Source organism: Anomaloglossus baeobatrachus, chromosome 3 (genome assembly GCF_048569485.1).
Source record: "Anomaloglossus baeobatrachus isolate aAnoBae1 chromosome 3, aAnoBae1.hap1, whole genome shotgun sequence".
NCBI classification, from domain to species: domain Eukaryota; kingdom Metazoa; phylum Chordata; class Amphibia; order Anura; family Aromobatidae; genus Anomaloglossus; species Anomaloglossus baeobatrachus.
In genome coordinates, this window is record NC_134355.1 from 249751838 (window position 1) to 249775786 (window position 23949).

Below are 23949 nucleotides of genomic sequence, written 5' to 3' on the forward strand. Positions count from 1 at the left end.
GGTGCCTATTTCTTATACCCTCTGAGTTCCAGTGGCTGAGCATGCTTTGTGATACTGTGACTCTCTCTACAGCAAGCCTCTGACTGTCCATTGTGTCATCTGCGGCCCTCTGGGTCTGTTGAGCTGCATAAGGGGGGAGGCTGTAGCCACAATGATGCCGTGGGTGGTAGGGGGGTTGGCGGGAGCCCGGTCCCCTTACTTGGAGTTAGTGGTTGAGGTTTTTTGTTTTGTTTTTTTTTCCCTTGTTTCCTTTTGGCACGGGCCCGTGCCCACTGGACTGACCCCCGTGGGAGGGCTACTGGGGAGTGAGGTGGGTGGCTCTCTTAGCTCAGACGGGTTGGGGAACCTCCCTCTAGGTCTCTCCCTTCCGGGTTGACCCCCCGGGAATCTATGCCTAAGGTTTATGCATTTTGGTTAATGTTCTTAATTCATGTTCATTTCTATGTTTGTCCTTGTCTTCCCCCCTCCCCGATGTTTTTTCCTTATGTGTCCTTTCAGGTACCACCCCTTCTAGAGTCCCTGGGAGCTGCGGCCCTTTGTCGTATGGACCATCTCCTCTGGCCGGCTTCACAGGGGAAGTCATGCCCCCGACGGTATAGGTGTGCCATTAGCTTTTTCTTACTTCTAAGTTTTAGATATGACCCGCATTATCTCTCTTAACGTAAAAGGTCTGAATTCACCCCGTAAGAGGAAATTGCTGCTACAGGAACTGAAAACATCAGGTGCAGACATAGCCTTTATCCAAGAAACACATTTTGTGGAATCAAACACTTTCAAATTTGCGTCCCACCGCTTTCCCATCCATTACTCGGCTTACTCGGGCTCCAAGAGGGGGGGGAGTTGCTATTTTAATATCCTCCAGTTGTCCTCTACAAATTACGGGTTCTCACTGCGATCCAGAGGGTAGATATGTGATTCTGGAGGGCCAACTGGGGGGATCCCCGCACATAATGGCCAACATTTATGCACCTAATGAAGGGCAGATACGCTTTCTTAAGAAAATACTCGATCTGATAGGCGGACTGGCACCGGCCTCTACGGTGTTGGGGGGAGACTTTAACATCCCTTTTTCGGAGGTGGCCGACAGACTCTCTGTGGGTGGACACCCTCCATCGGGTGCTTTGAAAAATTTGTCCCGGGACTTTCGTAGGCTCATTAGATCAGGGGCTTTATACGACGCTTGGAGGGTGGACCACCCGGGAGAGAAGGCCTTTTCCTTCTACTCGCATCCACATCAGACGCACACCAGAATAGACTATTTTTTCATTGACTCACAGCTGCTGGGGCGTCTTGAGAGGGTGGAAATGGGATCCATTACGTGGTCAGACCATTCCCCACTCATAATGGACTTCAAGAAAGATGGTCCTCGACCTAGGCCTCAGCATTGGCGCCTTAATGAATCTCTGATCAAAAATCCCGACACTAGGGCCTTTTTAAATAAGCAACTGGTCGAATTCTTTCAGTTGAACACGGGCACGGTCACGTCGCCGGCAACACTCTGGGAAGCTCACAAGGCAGTGATGAGGGGACTATGCATTAGAGAGGGCGCCAGGGCTAAAAAGAATGCCACAAGCCAGCGGGACTCTATAACGGCCCATCTTAAGCTACAGGAGGGGAGACTGGCGGCTGCCCCATCACTGACTATTCTTAGGAGAGTCATCAGCCTTAGGGAAAAGTTGAGAGACTTGGCAATTGGCAGAGCAGAAAAATTGCTAACCTTTTCCAAACAAAGATACTATGAAAGGAGTAATAAGGCTCATACCTTACTCGCCAGGCAGCTTAAGGAGCGCGCTACATCCTCATGCCCTCAGGCTCTGCGCGACGAAAAGGGCACTATCCACTATCACCCCGCTTCAATAGCTGACATTTTTTTCAATTACTACAACAAGCTTTATAACCTTCCGGTTCCCCCGGGCATGGCTTCGCGCGGGGCTGGGGCACTTGGGGACTATTTTTCGGCCCTTGAGCTCCCTTCACTGCCTTGCGGAGCAGCCGCGGCTTTGAATGAAGAGATTACTACAGAGGAACTGGAGCAAGTTCTGGAAGCCCTGCCTGGCGGGAAGTCACCGGGCCCGGACGGCTTTACTTATTTTTATTACAAGGTGTTTGCGGCGGAGCTCCTCCCACACATGGCCGCCTTGTTTAACTCTTTCCTTCAGGGTGACCCTATCCCTCCATCCATGCTACACTCCCATTTAATCCTCCTGCCCAAGCCACCCAGGGACCCATTGGACTGTGCTAATTATAGACCAATAGCCCTTTTGAACTCCGATTTGAAGATGTTCACCAAGCTCTTGGCGGCCAGGCTTAATCGATGGTTGCCCCAACTCGTGTATAAAGACCAGGTGGGTTTTGTCCCTTGCCGTCAGGGGGGGGACAACACCAGGAAGGTCATAGACCTGGTGGATGTGGCAAATCGGACGAAGCAACAGGCGTTGGTGTTGAGTCTAGATGCAGAGAAGGCTTTTGACCGCCTTGCGTGGCCTTTTCTCTTCAAGACAATGGAGGTCTTTGGGATCTCGGGTGGCTTTATGCGGGCCTTGAAGTCCCTGTATAGCGCTCCTACGGCCTCTATCAAACTCCCCCTCCACATCTCTAAGCCTTTTCTCATCTCCAATGGCACCAGGCAGGGGTGCCCCCTGTCCCCCCTCCTTTTTGCACTATGCATAGAGCCCCTCGCGGCCTCGGTCAGGAGCAACCCAGACATCTCGGGGGTCCTGGTCAGGAATAAACCGTTTAAAATCTCACTTTTTGCCGACGATGTGCTCATTACACTTACTAACATCCATGTGTCCCTTCCAATTTTAATGTGCACCTTGGGTAGGTACGGGAGCCTTTCGGGGTATAAGATCAACTCTAGCAAAACGGAGGCAATGCCCTTGAATCTCGACCCGGTGGCCCTGGATTACCTGCGTTTGAATTTTAAGTTTCGTTGGAAGACAGATGCGGTCAAGTACCTGGGGGTTAACCTCACATCTACTTATGATTCCCTCTATAATCTTAACTTCCCCCCCCTTTTCCGAGAGCTGAGAACTCTTTTGAGCAAGTGGTTGCCCCTCCCTCTTTCGTGGATGGGGCGCATTGCGGCGGTTAAAATGAGCTTGCTCCCAAAATTATTATATTTCTTTGAAACCCTCCCAGTTAAGGTACCAATAAAGGAGCTGAAGTCCCTTCAGGCGGCTATCCTTAGATTTATTTGGTGTAACAAACGTCATAGGGTGGCCAGGGAGGTGTTGATGGCTCGGAGAAACAGGGGGGGGCTTTCTGTCCCGGACATCCTAAAATACTATTGGGCGGCCCATCTTAGGAGGATCCCCTGTTGGGTGTCCCTTTGGGCATACAACAGGTGGACTGAGATTGAAAAACTTTGGCTGGCGCCTATACATCCAAACGCGCTCCTGTGGCCCCCGGCCCAGTGTGATTCGCCCCCCCCTCTTCTTGGACCGATGCAGTTCACTAGGGACCTCTGGGCATTTTGCATTAGAAGATTTCCTTTGGCATCCCCCTGCTCCCCTCTGGTGTCCTTCATATACCAACCCTTGCTCCCAAGCAGTCTGGAGTCGGACATGGTGCACCCCTGGCTCAAGGCAGGTCTATTCAGATTTGCAGACATTATAGATGGAAGTACAATGCAGATCCATTCCTTTGAGTACCTTAGAGATAAATTCTCTCTCTCTAATCGAGAGTTTTTCCAATATCTGCAGATCAGAGACTTGGCTGGCTCCTTGTTTGGCAGGGCAGGGGCCTCGATTCCCACAGATTTTGAGAAAATTTGCAGAAGGGGCACTGATACTAAGGGGCTGATTTCGGAAATTTACATTTTGCTTTCTGATTCACGGGAGGGGCCCGAGGGGTCTTTTCCATACATGCGGAAATGGGAGTCTCTATTGGGAAGGCGGATACTTCCTCAGGAATGGGCAGCAATCTGGGGAAACGCCGCCAAGACGTCAATATGCACACTATATAAGGAAAATATCTATAAAATTTTGCTATTTTGGTACCACACTCCAGATTTCCTTCATGGCATAGACCCCTCCATACCGGCTTGTTGCTGGAGATGCGGGGGAGGCAGGGGCACCATTCTGCACATATTCTGGTCCTGTCCAGGGATAGTCCCCTTCTGGGAGCGGGTTAGAGGGTTGATCCATAAAGTACTATATATAGAGGTTGATCTTGATCCCCTGATCTATGTTCTGGGTCTTGGGAATGGGGGATTGGGAAAAACGGCCTCTAAGCTTTTGTCCCACATCCTTACGGCGGCCAGATGCTTAATTGCAAAGAATTGGAGGCAGCCAGGGACACCCTCACTCCAGAGCCTCAAGTATAGATTACTGGACGTTAGACGCATGGAACATCTCACGGCACTATTGCATGACACAGTTGACCGCTTCCAGGCCGTGTGGGCACCATGGGACTACTTTGCGGGACAGGAGGATCTGTGAGACTGAGGCCTATGGGTCCTATGGAAGGAGCATGGACTCTTGAAACCCTTCCCTCTTCCCTCCTATATCTCCTCTCCCCTCCTAACCCTCCTCACCTGTCCTGTCATTGTTTGTCTAGGTTCGATAAGAATTGTGAATTTTATGTTTTATTTTATGTATGAAAAACGTAAATTGAAAATCTCAATAAAAATTCAAAGTTTAAAAAAAAAAAAAAACTAAATAAATATGAACAGTATAACACAAAGAGATCATATACTGTAGCACAGATTGTTCAATATCACAAAAAACATCCCAAGTCGTGGCACAGGAGACGAATGACCAGTGTATAATATACATAAACTTCATGTCACAAGATGTTCAATGTAAATTGAGATCTCCTAGTCGTGGCACAAGAGGGAAATAATCATTATACAATAACTCATGATAAAAATGAAACTATGAATATAAACACAGTGACACTGGTGAAAAAACATAAGTATAACAGAGAATACAATATTGCTTCAGATGTCCCAGTCGTGGCACAAGAAGGAAGATAATCAATATATGAAAAAAATCCATGTCGATGTTCAAAATCAGAAATGTGGTTCCAGAAAAGTGCCAGCAGAAAAAAAATCAGTGAATCTAAAATAAAAAAAAAAAAAAAAATTGTATAACATTAAAAACAAGGCACAAAAACCAGGAAGGTCAGAGAAGAGAGCAGTCATCGTAAGAAAGGCGCAAAACTCAGATGCTCATTAAGCCCCCTCGGGGACAGTGTACCTAAGGTATAAATCCAGCGTGTTTCACGTTGGGCGAGTATTTTGCGTATATTCCCACCCCTCGCCCCCTTCATGTATAACATCAATACCCCTGACTTTCAGGGATGTTGGGTCACAGTCATGAAAAACACGAAAGTAGCGAGGGAGGGTTTTAAGAGTGGAAATGTCAACCAATGTCCGGGCGGCAGCAGTGTCCCTCACATGTTCCCTCACCCTCTTGCGCAGCTCCCTACTAGTAAGGCCCACATATATCATGTGGCACCCGCACGTGGCATAATATACCACGTTGCTGGTACCACACGATACATAGTGGCGTATATCGAAGCTGCGCAAACCATCAGCAGAGGTGAAGGAAGAAATCCGAAGAAAATTGCTGCAGGCCAGACAATGGCCGCAAGGGAAACAGCCCCTAAGGGGGGTACCAAGGTCAAGAAAGGTGGTGGGTCGATTAGGAACGTAGTGACTCCGTACAAGCATGTCACGTATATTACGTGACCTGCGAGGCGTCATTGAGGGGCTTTTGGGTAAAAGGTCACATAGAACAGAGTCAGAAAGGAGAACATTCCAGTGCCTGCTCAAAATAGATTGCATATTGGACCACTCGTGATTATAGGTGGAAATCAAAACGGATTTAGCTAGGATTTGAGGAACCGCCGGATTTCGCCCCACTACTATATAAGAGAGTAGATCGAGGGGTATGCTTCGCTCGTAGATAAGCCCGCTTAATACTCCTATTGCTGTAGCCCCGCTCTTCAAACCGAATTTGTAAATCTGCCGCCTGTTCCTCAGAGAGTCAGACGAGCAGATACGTTTCATACGTAAAAATTGACCAGTGGGGATGGCCCGAATAGTGCACTGATCATGGGACGACGAGGCATGAAGGAGGGAGTTAACCGAAGTCGTCTTACGATAGACATTAGTCTGGATCTTCCTATCTTCACCAATTTGAATATCAATATCAAGGAAATCCAGACACCTGCCATCATATTTATGGGTTAGTTTAATCCCAAAAGAATTCATGCCAAGTCGTTCCATGAACTCGTCGAGTTGCTCCGTCCTGCCTGTCCACAAAATAAACAAATCATCAATGTACCGCAGCCAGCACTGCACATGGGCATCGGCCGGCCCGCCCCCGTCGCAAAGCAAACCCCTCTCCCAGAAACCTAGGAAGAGGTTTGCGTACGAAGGCGCGCAGGCCGCGCCCATGGCAATGCCGCGCTGCTGCAAATAGTGTACATCTTTAAATAAAAAGAAATTATGGGTGAGGACAAAACGGAGCAACTCAAGGATTAGGTCACACAAAGGGCCATCCCGACCGGAAGTTGACAAAAAATATTCAACAGCCTTCAGGCCATCCTCGTGGCGAATACAGGTGTAGAGGGACTCAACGTCTGCCGTAACAAGAAGAGTGTTATTGTCCACAAAGATGCCATCTATCCTCCTAAGAACGTCCGTCGTGTGACGGACATATGAGGGGAGTGTCTCAACCAAAGGTTTCAAATAATGGTCAATAAATTGACATATAGGTTGACACAACCCCTCAATGCCGGACACGATGGGACGACCAGGAGGACAAAGGGCATCTTTGTGGATTTTAGGCAGCAAATAAAAAGTAGGTGTTTTAGGAAACCGTATCTCTTTGTGTTATACTGTTCATATTTATTTAGTTTAACTTTGATATGGAACTCATGTATTATGCATTGATTACCTTCCTCTCTGTACCACGACTATGACACTTGCATTAATATTGAGGGTTTGATGTTATAATATATGTCTTTTTATCAATGGCACGATTGGTCCGGCCGCGCTGACAGAGTGGGGGTGGAGCAGCTGGAGCATGGGAGCACCATGTATAAAAACACATGGTTGCTTCACAGCGTTCCACCTCCCCCTGATGAAATAATCTTATAGCTGAGATTGTGAAATGTATAGGTCGGGGCTCTCTCCGGGGAGGGGGGGGGGGAGGGGGGGTCTGCTCTGCTGCTTATCAGGCGTTTTTTGTGCACTTATGGGTATGTTTATTTAACCTGCTGGGATTCTATTCATGCATTCATGTCTTTGTACTTTATCTGACTGTTCATTGGCATCTAATTAGCACCTCATGGTGGCTAAACTTGTTTATCTGTTTTTGACTGTTTAACTATTTGACTCTGTCACCTCAGAAGTTGCTGCTTCACCAGCATCTGTATCAAGCACTGTTTATTAGTGATTAGTGAGACTTGGATCCTATTTTATATATTTTATATATCTCTGTTATTTCAGAGTATACACTTTTATCATTGTGCTTATCCAATGCTGGTTTTTACCATCTGTCCATGTGTAACAATTGTCAAAATTTTACACCATGCTCTTTATGTGCAGGATGCCTTGTTCATGTTTTTGACCCAGTCTGTTATTCATTCATTTTTACTTGTGCCCTATATGTAATTGTCATCTAGTACATCTATATTGTATCTGCCGGCCTGTTTTTGCCGCTGATTCCTTTGTGCCAGTTGCTATTTATTAAACATATTTGCACTTTACTCATTGTCCTCCAGTCTTTATTTTATGGGTGTGTGCATATTTAGTCTGAGTTTTTGCAGTGGAAACCTTGATTATTTGAGGATATTTTGGAGTGTTCCTACTTAAACTCAGTGTGATCATATACAGTACCTTCACTGTAGTCTTTCTCTTTTTTTTTTTTTTTTTTTTCCCCATTCTCTCTTTTTTAAGAGGACAAAAATGTTGCTATCACTGATCGCAGGCGTATAACCCCAATACTGACAGCGGCATAGATTGGCTTGTAGAGGGATGGGACTCTCTCTCTGTTCTGATTGGCACAACACGATTACAATGCTGAGTAAGGCTATGTTCACACAGTGCATCCAACCACAAAGATGCAGCGTTTTGGCCCCCAAAAAAACACACCCCCGCCAAAAAACGCATTAAAATACACATGCGCTTTTGTCGCGTTTACCACATTTTACCCAATGCGTTTAAGTCAAATCTATTGACTAGAAGGGCTCAAAAACGCTGCAAAAACATAAAAAGAATTGACATGCTGCATCTTCAAAAACTAAGCCAAGATGCAGACAAAAAAAGATGCTGTGTGTAGACAGCAAAATAGAAATCTAATACGCTTTGCCGGGAGAAGAAAATGCATGCATTTAAGAGCATCTGTGTGACCTTAAAAGATGCACTGTGTGAACATAGCCTTAATTCTTCCTCACAAAGATCACAATAAGGCTCGGCTCACACTTATGCTCAGCGTAGAGCACATAAGGATATCGGGATTGCCATGTAAATCTCTGAAATACATGATTCAGACGGAACCCCTGACAGAACATTCCCTATAATGATGCAGATGGAGTCACATTGGACTGTCTGCTCTATGATCTGGAGGTGTCAGTCTTTTCAGTGCATAGAAGCTCGGTCAACCAGTTTTGTACACTTCTGAAAAGGGCACCGCTGATCAGAGTCCAGACAGTCAGTATAGTGTCTTCTGAATCACGCCATTCGGAAATTTAGATGGAAACGCCAATGGCGCAGGATAAATGTGGTCTAAATTGTCATGTAAAATGTTCCAAATTAAAGCTTCAACTCAAGCCACAAAAAAAGAAAAAAGTCCTTCCTTCCGCATTACCGGCCGGGAGCCGCAGGACGCAGGTAAGATCTGTTCATCATTCCCGGGGTGTCACACACTGCGCTGTGTGCTACCCCGGGTACAATGAACAACCTGACGTTCAATTCATGAGGAATGAACGACGTGCATGCAATCGCATGTAGCTGTTACACACTACAATGTACCTTACGATGCCGGATGTGCGTCACTTACGACGTGACCCCGCCGACACATTGTAAGATACATTGCAGCGTGTAAAGCGGGCTTTACTTCCTAACCAAAAAAAATATAAAAAAAAACCCTGCAAGGCAAAAAGAAGAAACGTGCGCAGAGTCTTTCTGAGTTCTCATAGACTTTTCTGGGGAAGCAAAGACATGCAGTTTAGGGCAACAAATTGCATCAAAAACTGCACTGTGTGCACAGTACCTAAGAATCACTGGTATATATTGAAGCTTTCCAGAGTTGCCCCATAAAGTGACACTGTGTAGAATTGAAAAATTGTCCTAGTCAGGAAGGAGAAAACAGGCTGCTGAAGGGGTTTTCCACTTTCAGAAAGCCTACATAAGCTGCGGTAGTTAGGAAAAACGTATTCCTTTCCCTGGGTCCAGCGCTGGTTTTCTGCAACTACCCTGGTCTCTATTTAGTTTGCCTGCAGTGCTTGATGTCACATTGACTGTACTAAAGCCGATCCTTGAGCCCGGGTAAGCAAACAGAGATGAGAAGAGCAGTGGAGGGCTGGCGCTGCACCGTGGAAGAGCAAGAAATTATTGTGTGTTTTGTGTTATTTTTTTTTTTCATAAGTGGCTACTGCACTGCAGCCTCTGAAAGTTTTCTGAAAGTTAAAGGCTGTGAGCGCACGCTGAGTTTTTTTTTTTTTTTTTTTTTGTAGATTTGATGCAGTTTATCGTATTGCCCAAATCTGCCTGTCTATTCTTATCCCAGCAAAGTCTGTGAGAATCCTGAAGTGCTGTGTGCACGTAGCTTCTTTTTTTCCCTTGCAGTTTTGGGAGCAGAAAAATCTGCAACATGTCAGTTGTCGGTGCACTTTTTTTCCTGCGTTTTTAGCTCTTTCAGGCATTGATTTAACAAAAGAAAACGCATGCATTTTTGTTGTGCGTTTTTTTAAATTTTCTGCACCCAATCTACAAGCGTGCGCACATACCCTTATGTTGTTTTGAGCTAAGAATTCATGTGCCTTTAAAATACGGTTTTTGTTAATCTGTGGTTTCCTTTTCTTTTTTTCTGCAGAAAATGCGGTGAGGGCACGGATCTTAAAGTCTACAAGGGCACTTGAGGTAACTCCTGTAACCTAAATATTGTTGGTGTGAAATGCTCATTTGTTATACGCTTGGCTTCATTCTCAAACTACTTGTACATCTTAGAACTGCCGTGCACTTGCAAAGTTTAAGCGATGTCTGCTCTTTGGAAACTAGACTTCATTAGATTTGTCTTTTGGGACTTCAACATTTCTAAATTTAGAGCTGCTTAAATATAGAAGACTGTTAAAAACTGTCAAATTACTTTTACTGGGTTATCACAGTATCGCATATATCTATAAAATATATGATGTGAAATATAATAAGATCAGCTGATAGTGTATGGGGATATATTATTTGTGCATAAAATGACTCAGTGTAACCGTCATTTTAATTTTTATTTCGGAAATCAATAGTACACATGAAAATAATCAACTTTCTCTGCCAGAATGGATCAGTCATTATCAAAATTCTCAATTCTGAGGGAGGTGGCAGTTGTTACTGGTGAGTTTTTATGTAAAGAGAGGGTGGAGCTCTGCCTCTAACTCTTCCCATCATAGAATCTCATCAGGAACAATTATATAGCTAGAAAAACAGAAGCGCTGATAGGGTCTTACCAGATAAATAATGGTAATAAATTAATATGATATGATACACTCACCAGGTGTGGTTGTGAAGGGTCACAACCACCATAGATAGCATGAGATAATGGCGGCTGCCGCGGCCCCACGTGAATGTCTTCAAAGCAGGAGGAGAAAAAGGGTTAATGCCGCGCAATCCGCCAGAATAAGATGTGGAAATGTTGATCGATTAATAACTTTTATTCCATAGGTCTACGCGTTTCAAGGTATGAAAACCTCTTCCTCAGGACCAGAATATCAACAATGCATTAACCCTTTTTCTCCTCCTGCTTTGAAGACATCAGGAACAATTAAAAACATGCTGACGGACTCCCTTTAACCTCACTACCCAGTCATTTGTTTTTCATGGTTTTTTTCCCCCCCTCCTTCGAAGAACTGTCACTTTTATTATTTTTCTATCAACATAGCCATATGAGGGTTTTTTTGCTAGAGGAGTTGTACAATTCAGTGAAACCATTCATTTTACCATATATTGTACTAGAAAATAAAGAAAAAATTCTAAGTGCTCTGAAATTGCAAAAAAGTGTATTTACACTTTTTTTTTTTTTTTTTTTATTTTCTATGATAACTTTATGGTAAAACGAACCTCGCAGTACGATTCTCCGGGTCAGTATGAGTTCATAGATGCCAAACATGTATAGGTTTTCTTTTACTTAATTGGTGAAAAAATTGTTTCTTATTGTGATGTTTACAGCAGCCAAAAAAGTAATCTGGTGTCTGGAATTTTTCTTTTACACTGTTTACCAATTGGATTAATTTTATATTTTGACAGATGTAACATTTTCAAACTTGTCGTGGGTTTTTTTTAAAACTTTTTTTTTCTCACTAATTATTGTATTTACTGTCCTGTTACAGAACTTGAAGCTGCGAGCATCCGATCGCTTGTGCCGTACATAGCGCATCAGCACTGCTCTGTACAGCAAAAATGACTTCCTATGAATGTTGGCGCACAGCTGACGTTCACAGGCAGTTTATCATGACAACCCATCGGTGCCACGCGATCACATTACAGGGCATCTGATGGAAGTGGGGAATGGTGCACTCCCCACTTCCACATGTTTAATCCCGCTGTTAGAAATTGACGGCGGGATATTACGGGTTAACAACCATGGTCGGGTCTCCGACCCACTTTGCCCTGTTAGAAGCTCATGTCGGCTGATCAGGTCAGCTGACGTGCAGGGAAAAATGCGGGCTCAATGTGCGAGCCCACATCAAAGGCAGTGACACGACCTTTGATGTACCAGTACACCCTAGGTCGTGAAGTGGTTAACATGATTTATAGCTGTACTCCTGTGCGATTTAGAATGTAGATAGAATTTTTCCTGTTACCACGACAACGCCACCAGAGATGGGTCCGCCATTCATTCTGGACAGGAAACCCACTTAAATAAAAAGACGGCACCTCTCCCATACATCAGTTCGGTTTCTTGTCCCAGGATGGGAGACCCAGAAGTGCTGTGGTGCTGCCGCAGTGAGAGACTGCTTTCGGTTGGGGTCCTTGGTGTTCAAATCAGGGGCCTCAGCTTCCTTTTTTCCTTTTGCTATTATTTTTGTTTTTTGAGGCCAGGTCGGTGTCCTGCTCAGGCGTATGTCCCTGCAGTTGTATACGCTGGCCTCCAGGTCTGTGTCCTGCCAGGGTCGAGGTCCCGGCAGTTGCATACGCCGGTATTTTATGCCGGGTCTGTGTTCTGTGGGGGTGAACACCCCTACAGTAGTATACGCCGGTTGCATGCCAGGTCTGTGTCCTGCTCGGGTGTATATCCCTGCAGTTGTATATGCTGGCCTCCGGGTCTGTGTCCTGCCAGGGTGGAGATCCCGGCAGTTGTATACACCGGTACTGTGTGGTATACACTGGTACTATCTGGTATATGGTCACATGCTAGGCTGTGTCCTGTGTATGCCCCTGCAGTTGTATTCACTGCCTCTGGATCTGTGTCCTGTTGAGGCCATCAGAATTCCAGCAGTTGTACACGCCGGTTTCGCTTTTTTTGTCCGGGTCTGTGTCCCGTAGGCCGGAGGGGTTGTGATTGTTCACGTCGGTCACTTACAGAGTCAAGGGTTTCCAGGTGAGGATGCTGATATCTCTGGACGCGCTGCGGACTTCCGGGTCCTGACGGGAGGTGTCGTCGAACCGGAAGCCGTCTCTGCACATGCGTTAGGGATGGGCAAGATGGCGGTGCCCACCACTACTGCATGGTGGTAGTGTTTTTTTCCTTGTACCAACTCTGGCTTTACCTGGTGGATAGAAAAAAAACCTCACAGCAGCAGATTCACACAGGTGCTCTCAGCCATACCTCCCGCCTTAACCTGGTGCGGTACGTCAGGTTGGTGAGTGGCGGTTTACTTCCTGGCTGCCTCTCAGTCTGTCCCGAGCATTGCTGGGCCTCTGGGCGGACTCTGCCTGCACGCCCTTATACTGACCAGGGGTTTCCTGGCTGGCCGGTTTCAGATCTTGAAGTCAGCCCTTGTAAAGTTACAGGTGAATTTCTGCCGCGGGCAACGATGACTCCTCCAGCTTAGGTTTGATCTGGCAGCATCCCAGACTCAGGCTATCTGTCTGCCTGCTTCTGGGGTAGGGCATGTGTTTGGGATTTTTCCATTCTTTGAGAATGGAAGCTGCCCTTCAGCGGAGCCTCATCAGGGACCTATTCTGACTTTTTGTAGTGGATTCTTCTGAGCCCATGGTTGCATGGCTCTCAGGGGCAGTCTGAGGCTTCTTCACTCCTTCAGCCTCACGGCCCTCACAATGCTCGCCTCCCGGCTCTGTCCACTTGGCTCGACTCCCCCGCACCCCTTGCCTCTGGTGTTTCAGACAAGCCATACCATAAAGAATACAAAGAAAACAGACTCCTCCCTTTTGAGCTTTTCTTTTTGCCCCTTGGTACTGTGAGGCTTTCCTATCTGGGTGGATTGGTCTCATTGCTTCTCGGCTTTGACCTTCCCTGCTCGCCCCGGCTTCGAAGCCTCTGGAGTGGGCTGGGCTAGTACCCCTGTGACTGGCCTCGGTGTTGGGGGGCCTCCGTACCGGAGTCTAGTGCCTCTGTTGCTTGTGCGACTGTGTTGTGCTTGGTATCTTTTGTACCGGTGCACCTCTGAGCTTGTGCCTAGGGCTTCTGAGGTGGGGCCTGTGCCTAGGGCCTCTGAGGTGGGGGCCTGTGCCTAGGGCCTCTGAGGTGGGGGCCTGTGCCTAGGGCCTCTGAGGTGGGGGCCTGTGCCTAGGGCCTCTGAGGTGGGGGCCTGTGCCTAGGGCCTCTGAGGTGGGGGCCTGTGCCTAGGGCCTCTGAGGTGGGGGCCTGTGCCTAGGGCCTCTGAGGTGGGGGCCTGTGCCTAGGGCCTCTGAGGTGGGGGCCTGTGCCTAGGGCCTCTGAGGTGGGGGCCTGTGCCTAGGGCCTCTGAGGTGGGGGCCTGTGCCTAGGGCCTCTGAGGTGGGGGCCTGTGCCTAGGGCCTCTGAGGTGGGGGCCTGTGCCTAGGGCCTCTGAGGTGGGGGCCTGTGCCTAGGGCCTCTGAGGTGGGGGCCTGTGCCTAGGGCCTCTGAGGTGGGGGCCTGTGCCTAGGGCCTCTGAGGTGGGGGCCTGTGCCTAGGGCCTCTGAGGTTGGGCCTCAAGGCTTGGGCTTCGCGCCCTTGAGAGGGCCTGGTGTCTTGAGCTGGGCCTGGCACTTCTGAGGTTTGTTCCTAGCACTTCCTGGCCGTGTTGCCTGGCGCCTCCTGGCCGTGTTACCTGGCGCCTTTTGTGCTTGTACTCGGCACCTCTATGTTGGGGCCTAGTGTCGCTATAGTTGCTTGACTCCTCCCAGTCAGCGCTTTTGGCGTACCTTGCGTCTTTGGTAGCCTTATGCCTTACCCATTGGTGGCTTTACGTGTCCAGGCAAAATTAAAAGACATAACTTAAAAAAAAAAAAAAATATATATATTTTTTTTTTTTTTATTTTCGCAAGAGTTTTGTTTGGCGTTCCTGGGGCACTCACGGTTTTGGATCTTATTGCAATCGTGGCCAGCACACTCGGCTGCAGGATTCGCCTGTGGAGCCATGTAGGTTGGGGACTGGAGTCCCTTGTATCGGGCGTTCTGTGCTTAAGGTTATCAGTGCTTTTTCACTTTTCCTTGGTTAGCAGACACCATGTCCGGATCCTGTTGGGTGCCGGAGTAGGTGTCATCCTCCTTTTTCTAGGGGGGTATGCGGTCATTCACCCTAATGGCGCTCACGGCCCTGCACATCAGGGACACGTCTGAGGGAGGGACTCCCTCGGCCTGGACAACCTTGCTTCCTTACTCGGGGGTCTGTCGGGGCAGGTTTTGGGAACAGTCTCTTTTCTCACCCGAGGGCTCTCCTCCTCCTCCTGGTTTCAGGCCTCTATCTGACGGCCGGGGTTTTGTGAAGGGACTGTTGGACATCAAGGTTTTCCCTTGCCCTGTTTCCACTCTTTCTGTAGTAGACGTCCTTCTACCCCTGGGTTTATCAGAGTATGGCGGAATCTTCTGTCCTCTACGCGTGGGGGGGGATGAGGCCATGTTTCAGGTAGTTCTGGCCTACCTCAGCACAGTCTGCCCTCAGGATTGTCGGCAGTTTAAGAGGGCAAGTCAGCATTGGAGGCACTGTACAGTGGCAGGATTGGAAGGGTTCGCAGTGTGCTTCCTGCTGTCACCAGCTTCCCCTTCCTCATTTTTCCCTCTTGGGGCTTGGTTTGTGCATTAATGCTCCTTTCTGCCCTCTCCTCCGGTTCCCTCAAGGTGGCTACTGCTTGCACTCTCCTGGGGCCGGAGTGTTTGTGTCCTTTTGGGCTCTTTCTCCCCGCCAGGCTCTCAGATTTGGGTTGATAGGGCCAGCCTCATACGGCCATTGTCCCTTTGCCGCGGGTAGCATTGGGCTTCTTTGTTGGAGGAATTGTCTTCCCTCCTTCTGTCCCTATCCTCCAGTCCCTGCGGAGGACTCGTTCTTTCCTGGGGTTTTAGGATGGCTCTTTTCGGTATCTCCGGTTCCAGATTCCGTTAATCTCGTGTGGCCTTGTTGTCTCCTCAGTCCACGGTTGGGCTTTCGGCATCCAAAGGGTCTGTTACTAGTTGGTTCCAGGTGCCTCTTGGGGAGGCCTGTGTGGCCCATGGTAGATTGGTGCCTCAGGGTATTACAGGATGCTCTACTGGTTCTGTCGCCCTCCTGGGCTGCCCTTGCAGATATGCCTCGGCTCACTCGAGTGGGACTTGGTCTCTGACCGTCTTTGTTTTACGCACTACAGGCTGGCTCTTTCTGCCACGTCTGATTCGGTTGCAGGGTTCTACAGGCTCTGGTCCCTCCCTAAAGGTGTTTTTTCTTTCGAATCTTTCTGATGGTGCTGTCTTTGCGTCAGGAAAAATCTAGAGTACTTACCGGTAATGTTTTTTTTTTTCCCAGAGCTACGACAGCGCCACTACTTCCCACCCCTTTTTTGCCTTTTCTCTTTGTTTTTGCCTTTCACAATAGTGGGTGTGACCGTGGGGGTTTGGTTAACCTTGCCTTTTCTAGTACTCCTCTCTGTGCTCTGTAATCTAACTGATGCATGGGAGAGGTGCCGCACTTTTATTTTAGTAGGTTTGCTGTCCAGAATGAGGGGCGGACCTATCTCTATGGCGCTGTCATGGCTCTGGAAAAAAACATTACCGGTAAGTAATCTAGATTTTTTTTTTCTGTGTTGCCATGGCAGCGATCGGATTCCTAGGATCGCATTACAGTGACCCAATCGCCAGGGAGAGGTAAGAGATTCCTCTCCCTGCCTCCTGAATACTGCAATCATGGTTCATTGCAACATTTAGAGGGTTAAACTGCCAGGATGGGCTTGGGCATCGCAGGGGTACAGCGTAGGAATCCCCCACGCCGTGATCGCCATAACGTGAAAAAATGCTGCGTTTTTCCTGCCAAAACATGCAGTTTGTGCGCAGAAAATCTGCACGTAAATCTGCTACGTGGGCACATACCCTTATGCTTTCCCTACTACTGCCAGAATTTGTTTGGAGGTCTGTTAGTAGGATCAAACCTCCTAATATGTCTATATAGGCATGCAGGTCATAGGAAGCTAAATAAAATGATGCATTGATATCTGCAATCCGATGGCTTATTCCAGAGACATTCATGTTTTACTCATGTAAATGAGCTGGTCCAGGCTATAGGTCAGACACTGATCAACATGAGATTTTGCCTCCAGGGCCAATTTTACATAGAAGGGGCATTACTGGTGTGCAACATATAACTAAGGCTAGTTTCACACTTGCGTTGGGTTGAATCCGCTGGGTCCGTTGCTGCGTCGTTTTGACGCATCCGTTATTTTTGTGGTGTCAACGGATGCAACGGGTCCGTTATTTCACAGGAATCCATTAGCTGATTCCTGTGAAATAACGGACCGTTGCATCCGTTTGGCGTCCGTTAGGCGTCCGTCTAACGGAATCCGTCGGCTCGGTTTTATTTCTTTTTTTCATTTTTTTTCATTCTGGGCATGCTCAGTATAAATTAGCTGAATCCAGCAGCGGATTCCGTTGTTAAGCACTTAGCAACGGAATCCGCTACCATAGGGAACCATGATAAATTTTAACAGAACCAACGGAATCCGTTGGTTGGCGTCATTTTGACACAAGCATTTAACGTTACATTCTGCGTTGCTTCCGCTTGGCGGAAGCAACGGAGCATCGGCCAACGGAAGCAACGCAGGTACTTTTGGCACAATCTGTCATCAATGCAAGTCTATGGGAAACAACGGAATCCGTTAACGGATTCCGCTGTTTCCCAAGACAGCGGATTGCGCAAAAAAAACCAACAACGCAAGTGTGAAAGTACCCTAAGGCTATGTGCGCACTTTGCTTTTTACCTGCTTTTTCAACTGCAGCGTTTAATGCCAAAATGGTTGTGTTCTGCTTTTCAAGCAAAGTCTATGGGAATTTGGGTTTCTTGTCTGCACTATGCAGTTCAAACTGCAGCCTTTTTGTTGCAGAACTTTGGTCAAAAACTCAGCTTTGCAGGGCAAAACCCAAATGGCAAAAACAATTGTCATGTTTTTGTTTTTGCCATTTGGGTTTTGCCCTGCAAAGCTGAGTTTTTGACCAAAGTTCTGCAACAAAAAGGCTGCAGTTTGAACTGCAAAGTGCGGACAAGAAACCCAAATTCCCATAGACTTTGCTTGAAAAGCAGAACACAACCATTTTGGCATTAAACGCTGCAGTTGAAAAAGCAGGTAAAAAGCAAAGTGCGCACATAGCCTCACACTGAAGCAAGACAAAGTTCAGTTCTCCTGTTCTAACACATTTGCTGCAGCTGCCACGGCTCTGCTTTATTGTAACAATACTGAAGACACTGGCAGCCTGTGAGATGGAGGCTGAGAGGACCCTGCAGATGTGTCCATTATAATCTCACACAGCTCTGCAGAGAGCGGCCATCACATAACTCTAGCGGCAGAATCTCATGCATGTCGGTGTCCGGCCCATAGCCTGGAACAGCTCATTTACGTATAAGAAAATGTAAATTTCTCTAGAATAAGACATCAACTCACATCTCAAGTGGGGAAAATAAGTTTTGATACACTGCTGATTTTGCAAGTTTTCCCACCTACAAAGAATGGAGAGGTCTGTAATTTTTGTCGTAGGTATACTTCAACTGTGACCGACAGAATAAAAAAAAAAAAAAAACATATCACATTGTATGATTTTTAAATAATTTGCATTTTATTACATGAAATAATTATTTGATCACCTACCAACCAGCAAGAATTCTGTCTCATAGACCTGTTTTTTTTTGTTTGTTTTTTTTTTTTGTATTTAACACTAGAAGTCCCAGAGAGAGGTCATTTAACATTTCTACCTTTTGACTACCTGAAGGATTTTAGCTAACATCCTATAATCACCGTCTTTTGTTCTGTAATTAAGGCCATTACTGTCGCACCACAGGAGGTTGTTGTTTTCCATTGAGTTTAGCCATTTAGTTTCTAGTTAGTTCTATTCAGTTTGGACTAAAGACCACGTCACACTTAGGGTACCTTCACACTTTAGCGATGCAGCAACGATCCGACCAGCGATCTGACCTGGTCATGATCGCTGCTGCATCGCTACATGGTCGCTGGTGAGCTGTCAAACAGGCAGATCTCACCAGCGACCAGTGACCAGCTCCCAGCCAGCAGCGACGTGCAAGCGACGCTGCGCTTGCACGGAGCCGGCGTCTGGAAGCTGCGGACACTGGTAACTAAGGTAAACATCGGGTATGGTTACCCGATGTTTACCTTAGTTACCAGCGCACACCGCTTAGCTTAGCGTGTGCAGGGAGCAGGAGCCGGCACTGGCAGCATGAGAGCTGCGGAGGCTGGTAACGAAGGTAAATATCGGGTAACCACCTTGGTTACCCGATGTTTACCTTGGTTACAGCTTACCGCAGGATGTCAGACGCCGGCTCCTGCTCCCTTCACATTCAGGATTGTTGCTCTCTCGCTGTCACACACAGCAATGTGTGCTTATCAGCGGGAGAGCAACAATAAAAAAACGAACCAGCACTGTGTGTAACGAGCAGCGATCTCACAGCAGGGGCCAGATCGCTGCTCAGTGTCACACATAGCGAGATCGCTAATGAGGTCACACAAAACGTGACTCAGCAGCGATCTCAGTAGCGATCTCGCTGTGTGTGAAGTACCCCTAAGCAACATCGCTAGCAACATCGCTGCCAAGGAACGACTTTTGTGACGTAGAAGCGATGTTGCTGTGTGTGACATTCAGCAACAACCAGGCCCCTGCTGTGAGGTCGTTGGTTGTTGCTGAATGTCCTGGACCATTTTTTAGTTTTTGCTCTCCCGCTGTGGAGCATACATCGCTGTGTGTGACAGCGACAGAGCAAAAACTGAATGTGCAGGCAGCAGGGAGCCGGCTTCTGCGGACGCTGGTAACATCGGGTAACCAAGAAGCCCTTACCTTGGTTACCCGATATTTACCTTCGTTACCAGCGTCCGCCGCTCTCACGCTGCCAGTGCCGGCTCTCTGCACACGTAGCCGGAGTACACATTGGGTAATTAACCCGATGTGTACTGTGGCTAGAAGTGCAGGGAACAGGGAGCCGGCACTGGCAGCGTGAGAGCGGCGGACGCTGGTAACGAAGGTAAATATCGGGTAACCAAGGTAAGGGCTTCTTGGTTACTCAATGTTTACCGTGGTTACCAGCGTCCGCAGAAGCAGACTCCCTGCTGCCTGCACACGTAGCAGAGTACACATCGGGTAATTAACCCGATGTGTACTGTGGCTAGGTGTGCAGGGAGCCAGCGCTAAGCGGTGTGCTCTGGTAACAAAGGTAAATATCGTGTTGGTTACCCGATATTTACCTTAGTTACCAAGCGCAGCATGCTGCTACGCGTCGCTGCTGGCTGGGGGCTGGTCACTGGTTGTTGAGATCTGCCTGTGTGACAGCTCACCAGCAACCCGTGTAGCGACGCTCCAGCGATCCCTGCCAGGTCAGGTTGCCGGTGGGATCGCTGGAGCGTCGCTTAGTGTGACATCTCACCAGCGACCTCCTAGCAACTTACCAGCGATCCCTATCAGGTTGTATCGTTGTTGGGATCATTGGTAAGTTGTTTAGTGTAACTGGGCCTTTAGGGTCATTTGACCCTCTTTCGGGACTTCAGGGGGGAGCTTGACATTTCTGGGACGTCTAGTGTTAAAGGGCTCCAATCACCAGGATTTTCGAATATAACCTAAAGCCAGTGCTATACTGGCACGATCATACTGATTTGTAGTCAGCTAGAATGTTTTGAAAAACTGGCAAGTAAAGTTTGTAAAATAAGCAGCTTTTTGAATGACAGGAGCTTCTTATCAGCTGATGGCTGGTGTCGGTTTTCATAGTTACTCCCCCCCCTCCTGCCTATCCATCCTCCCTGTTTATGCTAGTTCTATTATAGAATAGTTTTACTGACTAGAAGGACCTATGCTGAAGTCATATCCATGTGACCAGAAGGGGCAGGGCCTAAGCCAACAAATATGTTGCTTCCTGGTATTAGCTATGTTGGCTAAGGCCCTGCCCCTACTGGGCACATGGGTATGACATCAGCACAGGTCCTTGTAGTCAGTTAGTAAAACAATTCTGTAATAGAATTGGCATAAATAACAGGGAGGAAATCTGCCCTATTAGGAACAAAAAAAACAATCACAGCATGCTGTGGATGGAATCCAATTCGCTTTCACTTGCAGCCCGATGCAGCCCGATAATTGCATCAGCTGATAATGAGGGAGATGGGGAGATTAGTCCCTCCCTCTCCTCAGCAGCTGTGATCAGATTGCAGGATTGGATTAGTCACATAACACTCAGACCACACTCACAGCACAGCTGGGGATCATTAGCATATCACATCTGATGCTCTCCCATCAGATACTAAATGCCTGTGTATCCTTAGCTTTACTGATGAGATTCTGACAGGAGGGAGGAGCTAGAGGAAGAGCGCCGCCCCCTCTCCTATCTACATAGATGGTATTGTATCCATAGGAACTGCTATCTCAGTAATGGGAAAATCTTCACCGAATACAGATTTTACCTCAGAATTGAGAATTTTTATAATGACCCATTTTGTCAGAGAAACAAGCAAATTTGTCTGATAAGATATATTGCAAAGTGGTTTATTTTCATGTGTACTATTTATGAAATAAAAATTACAACGGTCACTTCTTAAGTGGCTGTCAGTTCTTCTCTGTTCCTGTGCGCTCCACTAACGTGCATGTTGTGTGTTATCACAATAGTGTTATCCATAGCTTTACATTTTCTTGGTGCTTGCAGTGAATATAGGTTATGGCTATGTGTGCTCACTGCAGAAAATGTCACCTCAAACCTGCACCTTGTGGCAGAAAAATGCACCTTTGGCCGATACAGCGCATGCATTTTTGGTGCGTTTTGTGCCTATGCATTTTTTTAACAAGGTCAATGGTAAAACGCAGGGTTAAAAAAAGTAGTCCTCTGATGATAATCTACTGTTGATTAATGATTTTTTTTTCAGGTATTTAATGTTGCCTTACCCTAAAAATTGTTCATTTACTTGGCAAAATCTCTACTATTTGTGGACTTTTCCCATATGGTTGAATAGGCCCTTGAAGACCCTATTTATCTCTCTCTATTGAAGTGTGCTTTACTACAGATTACTGGCAATACTACTGCTATAATCTACAAATCTGTCGCCCATAAAGCGCCCTTCCCTATTTAGACAAGACAATTTCAGGGAACAAGTGTCCTCGTTCCTGAGTTATTGCCTGGTCTAAACAGTCCGTCAGTCACGCAGTACAAAGCTTTGCATATATAGTGTGGAGCGGTGTGCATTTAACATTACAACAAACACGACAAATCCAGGGCTCTACTGTAGTCAACAGATTCTGCAAGCCACCAGAAAGAACTGGATCTGCAGAAAAAAACAAAACTTCCCTCCAAGGCCCATAGTCAAATGAAAGCAGGTATTGACAGAAAATCCCTCCAGCGTTCCCTAGAAAGCATTGTGTGTGCATTCATTTCTGTAAGCAGTTAACTCTTGCCTAGATGCTGCACATGAAGGGGAGATTATGAGAAGGGGGATAGTGAACAGTGATTGCATGGTGTAGAAAGCATTTAAAACGCCTTGTTCACAGATTTTAGAATTCTGGTGCATATCTTTACAGTTTATCAGAACTCCCTTTTCTGTGCTAATGATATAGTAGTGTAAGGCAGATACCTATTGCATATTCAACGGCTTTGTATTTTATTTACTTGCAGAAAATGCTTACAAAGAGATGAGATTGGGTTCCATCAAGGCCTAGAACTGTACTGCAAAGAACAGTTCTGCACAGGCAATACACGAATGGCCCAAGGAAGCTCGCAAGTGGACTTTCAGGTTTTAAATGACCTGCGGCAGAAATTCCCAGAGGTGCCTGAAGTTGTTGTTTCCCGATGCATGTTGCAGGTTGGTTCCTTGTGATTTCTTTTTCACATAAGTTTATCTACTGCCACTACTCGGATTGGTAGTTTAGGCATACTTTCTTTTTAAAAGGGCAGAAAAAGTACTTCCAACTGTATATTATACAATGAGGCAGCATTACAATATGTAGCCAAATCAGAGCCTACAATGTAAGTTTGTTGTTTTTCCCACATGCTGCAGCTCTCCACATATGTCGGGTGAAAGGCATTGTTTTCTGACATAGAACTTCAAAATACTTAGTGATTATCTGGGACTTCTATTTTTTCACTCTTCTGTTCAATCTGCCAGCACAGAGCAGTCCCAGAACACTTCTATTACTGCCGTCAGAGCAGTATCCTCTTTTCCGCTCTGGGTACACAAGCTAGTAGTTGCTTGTTAGTTTTTATCCCGCTGGGCTCCTCATCTTTCACCAGGTGGTCTGTTGTGCATTCATTCTGGCACTCTGTATGCAACACCAGCGAAAATGGTGTCCCCTCTATTCGGTGTATATTGACCCTAAATCAGCGGTAGGATACCAGTCACCGTAAGATTGAGCTTAAATGATGGAAAATATATACAAAAGCTGAGTCAATTTTCACATGCCTGCCTCCCCCCCCCCCCATCCCATATATATAGATATACAGTATATACTGTACATAATATATTATCATTAATATAATTTATTAGTATATGTTTTGTGGAATGAAATTAACAACATGCACGGGAAAATCTATTGTGTAAATGAGGCTTAAATGGACTCAAACGTACAGGTCAATCTGCTTTGTCAATTTTGGACTTTACTGCACTTATCTTTTTTATTCTAGGCGGTTTCACCTTGTGTTTTGTTTTTTTTTGTTTTTGTTTTCCCCTCTGTAGTTAGTGGCTTCATCAGGGCTTCAGTCAAGTCCGAACCACCTGCAGAACGGTATTTGGGTCTAGTTGCAGATGGGGCCCTTAACTATTATGATGCAGACAGTCGTGTGCTCTATAGTGCATCATTTTTGGCCATATATACCTAGTCAGTCAATGAAAGGACACTCCCATATCAATTACAACAACAACATCAAAAAATTAATTGTATGTAATTCTTTCAAAAAAGGAGCAGTAAATCCACAATATTAAAATATTAAATTTTTTATTGAAAATAAATACAAAACATAATAAAAAAAAAAAAAGTTAAAAGATGTATACAGCAAAAAATGAATACATAGCATAACAATATTGCACATAGTAATATCCGCTCAGGAAAAGAAATGACTAGTGCGAAAATATAATTTAAAGTCAAATTGTCACCCCACGTATCTATACATATTACACAATGCGGGGTATAATAGTAAAGTGTTAAGGTGCAT

At 46.4% G+C, this 23949-nt stretch overlaps 1 protein-coding gene across 1 annotated transcript in view; it reads left to right on the forward strand.

The window, feature by feature from the left end:
* The window catches only part of TAB2 (TGF-beta activated kinase 1 (MAP3K7) binding protein 2), a 124277-nt gene that overhangs the window by 36311 nt on the left and 64017 nt on the right, over nt 1-23949 (forward strand). Inside the window, exons 2-3 of the mRNA XM_075339791.1 lie at nt 10050-10096; nt 22417-22603. Of these exons, the coding sequence (XP_075195906.1) occupies nt 22502-22603 (102 nt within the window). The 5' untranslated portion in view covers nt 10050-10096; nt 22417-22501. The remainder of the gene's footprint in view (nt 1-10049; nt 10097-22416; nt 22604-23949) is intronic.